The 12130-nt window shown below is 39.7% G+C and overlaps 1 protein-coding gene across 10 annotated transcripts in view; it reads right to left on the bottom strand.

The window, feature by feature from the left end:
* Positions 1–12130, bottom strand: part of CEP89 (centrosomal protein 89) — a 106742-nt gene that overhangs the window by 25249 nt on the left and 69363 nt on the right. For 9 of the 10 annotated variants that reach the window (XR_010583581.1, XR_012427414.1, XR_010583580.2 and 6 more), the window contains 2 exons: positions 9045–9212; positions 7616–7757 (listed from right to left, as the gene is read on the bottom strand). Coding sequence is in view for 3 of the 10 variants with exons in the window: in XM_065536367.2 (XP_065392439.1) it covers positions 7616–7757; positions 9045–9212 (310 nt within the window). In the remaining 7 variants the exon portion in view is untranslated. Of the gene's footprint in view, positions 1–7615; positions 7758–9044; positions 9213–9941; positions 10036–12130 lie in introns of those variants that run through there. The other variant, XM_074023071.1, reaches the window with a different exon arrangement.

Here is a 12130-nt window from a genome sequence, read left to right on the forward strand (position 1 = left end):
TGGCATAAAAATACCTATTCAACAAAGTAACAGTTGAAAACTTTCCAAGTCTAGCAAGAGATTTAGAAATCCAGACACACAAAGCTCATATTCCCAAAAAGGTCTTCTCTCCATGATATTACAGTCAAACCATCAAAAGCCAAACACAGAATTCTAAATATATGTGTGTGTGTGTGTGTGTGTGTGTGTGTGTGTGTGTGTAAAGTCTAGTTACATATGAGGAACTGTCATAAGACTAATGGCATGTGTCTTTTCTTTTTTCTTTTCTTTTTTTTTTGAGATGGAGTCTTGCTCTGTCACCCAGGCTGGAGTGCAGTGGCATAATCTCAGCTCACTGTAGCCTCCGCCTCCTAGGTTCAAGCAATTCTCTGGCCTCAGCCCCTCAAGTAGCTGGGATTACAGGCAGGCACCACCACGCCCATCTAATTTTTGCATTTTTAGTGGAGACAGGGTTTTGCCATGTTGGCCGGGCTGGTCTTGAACTCCTGACCTCAGGTGATCTGCCCGTGTCAGCCTCCCAAAGTGCTGGGATTATAGGCGTGAGTCACTGTGCCCAGCTAATGGTGTATTTCTCAGAAGAAACTTTACAGGCCAGGAGAGAATGGGATGATATATTCAAAGGAATGAAAGAAAAGAAAAAAAAAAAAAACCTGTCAGCCAGCCAAGAATACTATACCAAGTAAAGTTATCCTTCATAAATGAAGAAGGAATAAAGACTTACAGATAAGCAAACACTGAGAGAATTTGTCACCACTAGACCCATCCTTCATGAAATGCTTAAGGGAGTCCTACAGCGGGAATTGAAAGGACAATACTTACTATCATGAAAACACATGAAATGATAAAACTAACTGGTAGAGCAAGCACACACGAACAAGGAAGAGAAAAGAACGCAAATGTTACCACTATAGAATGAGATAAATAAAAGGAACAAATGATACACAAAACAACCAGAAAACAATCAACAAAATAACAGGAATAAGTCCTTGCATATCGATAGTAACCTTGAAATATAAATTAATTAAAATTTCCACTTAAAAGATACAGACTGGCTGAATGGATATCAGAAAAAAAAATTTTTTTAAACATGATCCAACTATGTGCTGCCTACAAGAAACACGTTTCACTTATAAAGATCCATACAGACTAAAAGTAAAGGGATGAAAAATATATTCCATGCAAAAGGAAACCAAAAACAAGCAGGAGTAGCTATACTTGCATCAAATAAAACAAACTTTAAGTCAAAAACTGTGAAAAGAAAGTCATATTATAATAATAAAGGGATAAATTCAATAAGAGGACACATTCTAAACACGTATGCACCCAACACCACAGCATCCAGGTATATAAAACAAATATTATTAGATCTAAAAGGGGAGATAGACTACAATACAATAATAGTTGGGGACTTCACCACCCTACTCTCAGCAATCAGGTCACCGAGACAGAAAACTAACAAAGAAACACTGAATTTAACTGCACTTTAGACGAAATGACCTAATAGACATTTACAAAACACTTATTTCATCCAATAACTGCAGAATACATATTCTTCTCATCAGCATATACAACATTCTCTAGTACACAATGTGTGCTAGGCCACAAAGCAAGCTCAACAAATTTAAAAATACTGACATCATATCAAGTATCTTCTCAGACCATAGTGGACTAAAACTAGAAAGCAATAACAAGAGGAACTTTGGAAACTGTACAAACATATGAAAATTAAACAACATGTTCCTTAACAATGATTGGGTCAATGAAGAAATTAAGAAAGCTATCAAAAATTTCTTGAAACAAATGAAAACTGAAACACAACATACCAAACACAACATACCAAAGCCTATGGGATACAGCAAAAGCAATGCTAAGAGTGAAGTTTATAGCAATAAATGCCCGCATCACAAAAGTGGAAATATTTCAAATAAACCTAATGATGTACCTCAAGGAACTAGATAAACAAGAACAAATAGAACCCAAAATGAGTAGAAAGAAAGAAAAAATAAAGATCAGAGCAGAACTAAGTGAGGCAGGGTGAAATGTTCTTATAGTCCCAGTGACGCAGGAGGCTGAGGGAGGAGGATTGCTTGAATCCAGACGTCCAAGGTCAGCCTGGGCAACATAGTGAAAAGCCACTGCTAATAAACTGAAAACCTAGAGAAAATGGATATACTGCTGGATAACATACAACCTACAGAGGCAGGATCAGTAAAGTTATGAGGCCGTACTGACTTGTCCTCTTTAGTGAAGCCCCGCGTGCTCCTTTCGCAGTGGGCTCCTTTCATGTGCACTCTTGTATGTCAGCACCTAACTCTTTTGCGAGATAAGTAGTCCCACAGGATCCCAGCCAACTACCAGGTGGTTACACGTTCCTGATACCCAATATGGCCTAGGAAAAAGAACAAAAATCCCTTAATCATAATGTAGCTTCCCCAATCTCCAGCCAATCAACACCAAAAGCCCAAGAAGCTATTAACTACCAATTCCTGCTTGGGCAGGGCTAAAGACTTCTCCAGGGTCCTGCATGCACAGCTAGGCACAAGATTTAGCTTAATTTAGCTTACAGCGACCTTTTCCTCATTTTAATGTAAAAAACACACCCTAGGTGGAGGTTTTAATGCTAATTATACATATGATACACGTTAGAGCATGTAGATGCTGAGTGCATGCACCAACCATAGGTCCACCTTTGCACACTTGACCTCATCAATACTTTATGAATATGCATGCACAGCTCCTGTAAAGGGCATTCCCTTAAAATATTAGGGTCTGTCTCTTCCGCTGTCCCTCAGAGTGACTTTTGCTTTGCAATAGACTTCTTCACCCGCTCTTACTTTGGACTAGCTCTCAAATTCTTTTGTGCAGTGAAGTCAAGAACCTGAACCGGCCCATTGACAACACTATCAAGATTGAATTAGGAAGAAAAAGAAAACTTGAACAGACCAATAACAAATAATGAGATTGAATCATTAATAAAAAGTTTCCCAACAAAGAAAGTCCAGGACCAGATAGTTTTTCTGCCAAATTCTACAAACCTTACAAAGAAGAACTAATACAAATTCTCCTCAAACTATTCCAAAAAAATTGAAGAGGAAGGAATTCTATCTAATTCTTTGAGGCCAGTAATACCCTGATACCAAAACCAGACAAGGCCACAATAAAAAAAGAAAATTACAGGCCAATATCCTAATGAACACAGATGCAAAATCCTCAACAAAATATTAGCGAACCAAATTAAACAGCACATCAAAAAAATAGTATGCCATGATCAAGTGGGATCAAGAGATGCAAAGACAGTTCAACACACACAAATCAATAAACATGATAGATCACATCAGCAGAATGAAGGATAAAAACCATATGAGCACACCAACAGACACAGAAAAAAATCGGATAAAAATTCGACATCCCTTCATGATAAAAACACTTAATAAACTAGACATAGAAGGAACATACCTAACATATGAAAGGCCATATATGACAAACCCACAGCTAACATCATACCAAGTAGGGAAAAGCTAAAAGCCTTTCCTCTCAAAACTGAAACTAGTTAAGGATGCCTACTTTTACCACTCTTTGTCAGCACAGTACTGGAAGTCCTAGCAAGAGCAGTCAGGCAAGAGAAAGAAATACAAGTCATCCAAATTAGAAAAGAGGAAGTCAAATTGTTTCTCTTTGCCAATGACACGATCTCATATTTAGAAAAAACTAAAGACTTCACCAAACGACTCTTAGATTTGATAAAAAAAAAAGTTCAGTAAAGTTGCAGAACACAAAATCAACGTATAAAGGTCAGTAGTGTTTCGATACACCAATAATGAACTCCCTGAAAAAGAAACCAAGAAAGCAATCCCATTTATAATAGCTACAAAAAAAAAAAAAAAAAAAAAACCTAGAAATAAATTTAACCAAGAAAGTTAAAGATTTCTACAAGGAAAACTACAAACGCTGATGAAAGACAATGAAGCTGACTCAAACTAATGGAAAAACATCCCATGATCATGGATTCAAAGAACTAACATCATTGAAATGACCAGACTCCCCAGAGCAATCAGCAGATTCAGTGCAATCCTTATCAAAACATCAGTGACAATTTTCACAGAAATAGAATGAACAATCCTACATTATCACATATGGAACCAAAAAGGAGCCTGAAAAGGCAAACCAGTTTGGAGCAAAAAGAACAAAGCTGGAGGTATTACACTACCTGACTTCAAAATATATTACAAGTCTATAGTAACCAAAACAGCACAGTATCAGTACAAAATCAGACACATTGGCCAATGGAACAGAATAGAGAACCCAGAAACAAACCCACATATTTACTGCCAACGGCTTTTCAACAAAGGCACCAAGAACATACACTGGGGAAAGGACACCCTCTTCAATACATGGTGCTGGGAAAATTGGACATCCATATACAGAAAAAGGAAACTAGATCTCTATTTCTCATCATATGCAAAAAATCCACTCACACTGGATTAAAGACTTAAATGTAAAACCTGAAACTATACAACGACTAGAAGAAAACATAGAGGAAGCACTCCAGGACTTTAGGCAAAAATTTTATGGCTAAGACCCCAAAAGCACAGGCAACAAAAACAAAAACAGACAAATGGAACTATATTAAACTAAAAAGCTTCTGCACAGCAAAGGAAACAATCAATAGAATGAAGAGACAACCTGTTGAATAAGAGAAAATACTTGCAAAATATTCATTCAGCGAGAGACTAATACCCAGGATATACAAGGAACTCAATTTTCTCTCTCTCTCTCTCTCTCATTTTTTTAAGAAACACAACTCTTAATAGCAAACAAACAAACAAATTCCATTAAAAAGTGGCAAAGGATCTAAATAGACATTCCTCAAAAGAAGACATACAAATGGGCAACAGGCATATGAAAAAAATGCTCAACATCACAAATCATCAGATAAATGTAAATCAAAACCACAATGAGATATCATCTTACTCTAGTTAGAATGGCTATTATTAAAAAGACAAAAAATAACAGATGCTGATGTCAACCTAAAATAATCAAAAGGGTTAGAATCCAGTTTAAAGAGAGTTTATTCAAGCACAAAGTTTGACGACAGGCCACCCAGGAAGTAGATTCCAAAGAACACAAGTCTGTGTTCTGAAGTGTACAAGTTTGGGATTGCTAATAGGACCACATGCAGGAAAGCCTAACAGAATTTCAGTGTCTTTCTATGTAAGACTGAATGCATAGTTACAACAATCTAATTAGTTGAGGCAGTCTTTTTCTTTCAGGAAAGATATATTTAACATTCCACATTGAAGATGTAACAGTCATGGGGTTGTGGGTGCCATCTGGTCTTAGGTATAGAACAATAAAGGGAGCTGTTCATCTTTATAGATGAGTGACTCGAAGGAGGAGGTGGTCTGGTCTCTGGTCTCTCCTAGTCATTTACAAAACAACAGCAATGAGAAAGAGAACTCATCTATAAGAAGCAGAATAGCAAACAAGCTACATCGCTCAGTCTCCAGGGCTTAACTTCCCCCTTCGCGTAATACATTTAGAGGGTCCTGAAATTTTTTTTCTTTTCTTTTTAAAAATTGAGACAGGGTCTTGTTCTATCACCCAGGCTGGAGTACAGTGGCATGATCGACCTCCTAGGCTCCTTCCTCAGCCTACTGAGTAGCTGAAACTACAGGCATGCACTACTATGCCTGGCTAAGTTTTTCATTATTTGTAGAGACAGGTTCTCCCTATCTTGCCCATGCTGGTCTCAAACTCCTGGACTCAAGTGATCCTCATACACTGTTGGTGGGAATGTAAATTAGTACAGCCATTATGGAAAACAGTATGGAGGTTCCTCAAAAAACTAAAAACAATTACCAAACGATCGAGCAATCCAACTACTGGGTATTTATTCACAGGCAAGGAATTAAGTAAAGAAAATATGCTCTATTTACATAATGAAATATTATTTGGCCATATAAAAGAACAAAACCATGTCATCTACAGCAACATGGATGGAACTGGAGGCCATTATGTTAAGTAAAATAAGCAGACCCAGAAAGATAAATATGGCATGTACTCACTCATATGTGGGGGCTAAAAAAGTTGACCTCAAGGAGGTAGAGATTATAATGATAGCTACCAGAGGCTAGGATGCATGCGGCTCTGGGTGTGTTTGTGGGGGGCTGTGGGGGCAGGGGGCAGAATGAAGAGAGGTTGCTTAATAGGTATAAGCATACAGTTAGATAGACGAAATAAGTTCTAATGTTCCACAGCAGAGTAGGTTGACTAAAGTTAACAACAATGTATTGTATATTTCAAAATAGCTAGCAATGAGGACTTGAAATATTCTCCACACACAGAAATGATAAATGCTCAGCCAGGCGCGGTGGCTCACACCTGTAATTCCAGCACTTTGGGAGGCCGAGGTGGGCAGATCTCTTGAGGCCAGGAGTTCAAGACCAGCCTGGCCAACGTGGCAAAACCTTGTCTCTACTAAAAATACAAAACTTAGCCAGGTGTGGTGGCATGCGCCTGTAATCCCAGCTACTCGGGAGGCTGAGGCACAAGAAAGTCTTGAACCCAGGAGGCAGAGGTTGCAGTGAGCTGAGATCATGCCACTGCACTCCAGCCTGGATAACAGAGTGAGACTCCGTCTTCAAAAAAAAGATAAATGCTTGTGGTGATGGATAGCCCAAACACCTGACTTAATTGTTACACATTCTATGCACGTTACAAAATATCACATGTACCTCCCCCATGTGTATGTAAATATATTTAAAATATTTTTTTAAATGTAAAAATATTATGCATTAATAAAAAGAATTGTTTAAAAAGAAAAAAATGATTTGTAACATTTTTTGAGAATGGTATCTCAAGAGTGGTTTATTAGCATTTCTTTCTTTTTTTTTTTTTTTTTTTTTTTAGGGACAGGGTCTTGCTCTGTTTACCAGGCTGCAGTCCAGTAGTACAGTCATAGCTCACTGCAGCCTTCAACTCCCACACTCAAATGAACCTCCTACCTCAGCTTCCTGAGTAGCTAAGACTACAGGTGCATGCCACCACGACCTGCTAATTTTTAAATTTTTTTGGTAGAGATGGGATCTTACTATGTTACCCAGGCTGGTCTTGAATTTCTGGGCTCAAATGATCCTCCTGCCTCAGCTTCCTGAGTAGCTGGTACTACAGGCACACAGCACCATGCCAGGGCAATACAGTTGAAATTTTAAAATACAGATGGCTCTTGATTTACAACAGGGCTACATCCTGATAAACCCATCATAAGTTGAACAAACTGTATATCAAAAATGCATTTAATCCTGGCATTACAGCAGACGGTTCCCAACTTATGATGGTTCAATCTACATTTTTTCAACTTTATAATGGTGTAAAAGCAATGGGCATTTAGTATAAATGGTAACTTCATTATAAGTTGTAAGTAGCTCCTCAATTTATAATAAGATTACTTCCCAATAAATACGTCATGAAGTCGAAAATTCCTAGGTCAAACCTTCCATCGTAAGTCAGGGAGTGCCTGGATAAAGCTTTTAATAGATCATTTTTAAAAATACTCTTAAAATCACATTTGCGTATTAACTTGCAGTTTATTTGATGTAACCTTCAGGAAACTTACCAAACACATAAGACTGTCACGTTCCTGGGTTATATTTTCTGCCAGGCCAACAAGGTTTGCCAGGTACTGGTGAGCAGACATTTCATTCCCCATGGCTTTTTCCACCTGCTTTTTGAGGACCTCAATCTTCTTTTGAGATTTCCTAGAGAGTTACCCCAAATGGTAGAATAAAAACCCATTAGTTTACATGGCTAGGGCATGGTGAATAACCGTATTACAAAAAAGACAAGTATGTGGTAGCATTTCAATATTATTCTTCAGCAACTTAAATCTTCTATTAAGTTTCAAGGTGAGAAGAAGTAACTGAATTTGAAACCAAGCATAACTGGTGAGCCCAACTTAAGTTAATAAGAGGAGTTCCAAATGTCTAACAACGAATAGGCTCTTTTTTTTTTTTTTTTTGAGACACAGTCTTGCTCTGTGGCCCAGGCTGGAGTGCAGTGGCATGATCATGGCTCCCTGTAATCTCCACTTCCCAGGTTCAAGTGATTCTCATGCCTCAGCCTCCTGAGTAGTTGGGATTAGAGGCATGTGCCACCACACTCAGCTAATTTTCTGTGTGTGTGTGTATATATATATATATATATATATACATATATATATATATATATATTTTTTTTTAAAGTAGCCAGGGTTTCTCTATGTTGGTCAGGCTGGTCTTGAACTCCTGACCTCAAGTGATCTGCCCATCTCATCCTCACGAAGTGCTGGGATTACAGGCATGAGCCACCGCACCTGGCCCATAGGCTCATTAAGTATTATTCTATTAACTATCTGGCTCATGTTCTAAAAGGCACTTTTGAAAAAAAGATCCAGAAATTCCAAAGTAGACTTTTAGGAAATGGTTAGGAAAGAGCTCCTAGAACTTTGAGTCTTAGGGTTATCATATGACTCTCAACCATATTTGAATTATAGACTTGAGAAATGTTGGTTAACACTGGTTAACAGAAACAATACTTATTATAGTCTGATATCCAGTAATTTCAAAACAGAAAAGTTTTATAGCGACTATTAGAAAAAGATTAAAATAAATGAAATAGAATATTCTTCATTTGTCTTTTTTCTTTTTTGAGACAGGGTCTCACTCTGTCGCCCAGGCTGGATTACAGTGGCGTGATTTCGGCTCGCCGCAACCTCCGCCTCCCCGCAACCTCCGCCTCCCAGGCTCAAACGATTCTCCTGCCTCAGCCTCCTGAGTAGCTGGGACTACAGGTGCATGCTACTACCGCCTGACTAATTTTTGCATTTTTAGTAGGGATGGGGTTTTGCCATGCTGGCCAGGCTGGTCTTGAACTTCTGACCTCAAATGATTCACCTGCCTCAGCCTCCCAAAGTGCTGGGATTACAGGAGTGAGCCACTGCACCCAGCCCATTTGTCTTTTTTAACTGTTGAAAATAAAAGCAACTTAAAGGAAAAAAAGATACAAACCTATTGATTTTCTGTGCTCGTTCAAGTTCGGCTTCCAGTGCTTTGTTCTGCTCTGTCAAGCTGTTCTTCTCTAACAGCAGGCTCTTCTTCTGCGCTTGCAGGACTGTCAGCTTCTCCATCAACTCCTCCATCTCAGCCCTTTCTTTCTCTTCTTCCTTCTGTAACTGGCTGAAGGACAAAAACATTACAGGCTTGTATTCAGCACAATGAAGCTAAAATGGGGCAGTCACACAATGAGGCAGATGAGTGATAATAGCCCAGCCCTCCAGTCTCTGGGTGGGTCACTTGGAAGGCCTCTGTGGAAACATCTCCCCATCCTGGGCCCTAGAGGACCTGGGACCAAGCTGCTAGACCACGGGAGAGAGGGCGTGGCTGGGCACACACTGTGTGTGTGTCTGTGTGGGACAGGGTCTCACTCTGTTGCCCAGGCTGAAGTGCAGTGGCACAATCACGGCTCACTGCAGCTTCGAACTTCTGGACTCAAGCGATCCTCCTACCTCAGCCTACCAAGTTGCTGAGACCACAGGCACACACAATGGCTGGCTAATTTTTGTATTTTTTGTAAAGATGAAGTGTCACTATGTTGCCCAGGCTGGTTTCGAACTCTTGGGCTCAAGTGATCCTCCTGCCTTAGCTTTCCAAAGAGCTGGGATTACAAGCATGAGCCACCACACCTGGCCACACACTTCTTTGATGGTGATGATCTAACCTAACCTCTTTTTCTCCCATGGTTTTCGCTTATGTCTCTGTCTCTCTCTGTCTCTCTTTCTGTCTCTGTGTGTGTGTGTGTGTGTGTGTGTGTACACGCTATTCCTTCCAAAAAAATCTAAGATAGCTCTATTTTTTACATGGTTATAAATGCCAGATTAAAAAAAAAAAACTGCTAAAACAATTTTTTCCATAATAATGTAATTATAAATACATGTTTTTAAGACAAAAGAAACAAAGAACAAAGTGGCACTTATTTTGTTGAACACCCTTCTGTAACTGGCTGAAGGACAAAAACATTACAGGCTTGTATTCAGCACAATGAAGCTAAAATGGGGCAGTCACACAATGAGGCAGATGGGTGTTACCGAATTTGCATAGAGAGTAACTGGGGATAGGGGCTGCATCCTCTACCAGCACAGCAGGAATACACAACAATGTATGATTTTAAGGTTTGTCAACTATAACTGTAAAACATACAAAATCCAGGATTCATTTCTTTCACTGAAAATTTACTTAACTATTATTTTATTGGATAAATTGTTGAACTGGATGAACGATAAAAGGTTAAAGAAGGATGTTGAAAATACCAAGGCTTCTGCTTGCAGCCAAGATAGAGTTACAGAGACCAGATTTACCCCTCAGCTAGAAAACCAGGCCAAACAGAAGAAACCACAGTTTTCAGACTTTGGACAACAGGCGAGGCAGGACTGTGATCCCGAAGGGAAGGGAAAACAAGGTGAGTGCTGCAACTGCTCCCTTCACCTTCCTGTCTGGCAGACACCTGCTGAGCCCAGGAGCCAGCGATCCAAGAGCAGGGAGGTCAAGGCAGCTGGAATCTCCAGGGCAGGGCAGAGGGCATTTCACAGAGGGAGAAAGGGTTCTGGAGATCTTGAGGGGTCTTTGGCTGGGTACTGATCTGTCCGTGTGTAAGAGGAAACTGCCTAAAGCCGAAGAAAGAAACACTACAAACAGTAGGCAGAACAATTTCTGACACACACAAATAATGGGAAATAGTTCATGCACCCACCAGTCAGAATGGAAAGACCTTATAATAAAAGAGCTATTGGATAGAATCCTTAAAGGAGTGTTACTGTCTTAGTAGTGGGGCTAACTTAGCCCTAGACTAGAGGTTGCTTTGGGCCTACCCTAACAAAAGTCAGCTTTGAAAGAATCCAGCTTAGCCACGTGCAGTGGCTCACGCCTGTAATCCTAGCACTTTGGGAGGCTGAGGTGGGAGGACTGCTCAAGCCCAGGACCTCAAGACCAGCCTGGGCAACATAACAAGACCCTGTTTCTACAAAAAAAAAAAAATTGAAAAAGAAAAAAAAGAAAAGAAAGTAAAAAAATAAAGAATCCAACAATTATCTAGTGGCTTAAGTGTGCACCAGAATGAAATCTAACACTATTTAAAGCAATGCAATAAGTCTAACATCCTGCAACATAAAATCTACACCATCTAGCACCCAATCAAGCATAAGAATAGGCAATAAAATACGATCCATGATCAAGAGGGAAAAAAAATCAACAGAACAGATCCGGAAGTGAAAGAGATGATGGCATTGGCAAACAAACGTTTTTAGAAAAACATGCTCCTACATTTGAGAAAGAAGAGAAAAACAGCATGCTGGGGACAGAGATGGAGAATACAAAAAAAGACTCAAATGGATCTTTCTTACAGAGATGGGAAAAATCATTACGCGAAGTGAACAATATATTGGATGGGACTAACAGCAGATTAGATTGTAGAAGGATACAAGATTTGTGAAATTGAAGACATAGTAATAGACACTGTCTGATTGAAGCCCAGAGAGAAACAAGTGTGGGCAAAAAGTGAACAGAACAATCAACAGGACAACATCAAGCGGTCCAGGAGAGGTAAGAGGGAAAAACAGAAGAGAACGTTCAAGAAATAATAGCCAAAAGAAAGATTTCCAAACTTGATGAAAAATAAACACTGATAGCCCCAAGAAGCTGAATGAACTTCATGGAGAGTAAAGAAACCATGCTGCCTGGGTGTGGAGCCCCCCACTGTAATCCCAGCACTTCAGGAGGCCAAGGCAGGAGGCTCCCTCAAGGCCAGGAGTTTGAGACCAGCCTGGGCAACATAATGAGACTCTGTCTCTACAAAAAAATTTAAAAATTAGCGGGGAGCAGTGGCACATGCCTGTAGTCCCAGCTACTTGAGAGGCTGAGGCAGGAGGATCACTTGAGCCCAGGAGGTCGAGGCTGGGGCAAGCAGTGATCACACCACTGCACTCTAACCTGTCCAACAGAGCCAGACCCTGTGTAAAAAAGGGTCTGAAAGAAAGAAAGAAACCATGCTAAGACATATCCCCGTTAAAATGCTGAAAACCAGGGACAATGAAAAATTCTTA

The sequence above is a fragment of the Macaca fascicularis genome, chromosome 19, assembly GCF_037993035.2.
Source record: "Macaca fascicularis isolate 582-1 chromosome 19, T2T-MFA8v1.1".
In the NCBI taxonomy this organism is placed as follows: domain Eukaryota; kingdom Metazoa; phylum Chordata; class Mammalia; order Primates; family Cercopithecidae; genus Macaca; species Macaca fascicularis.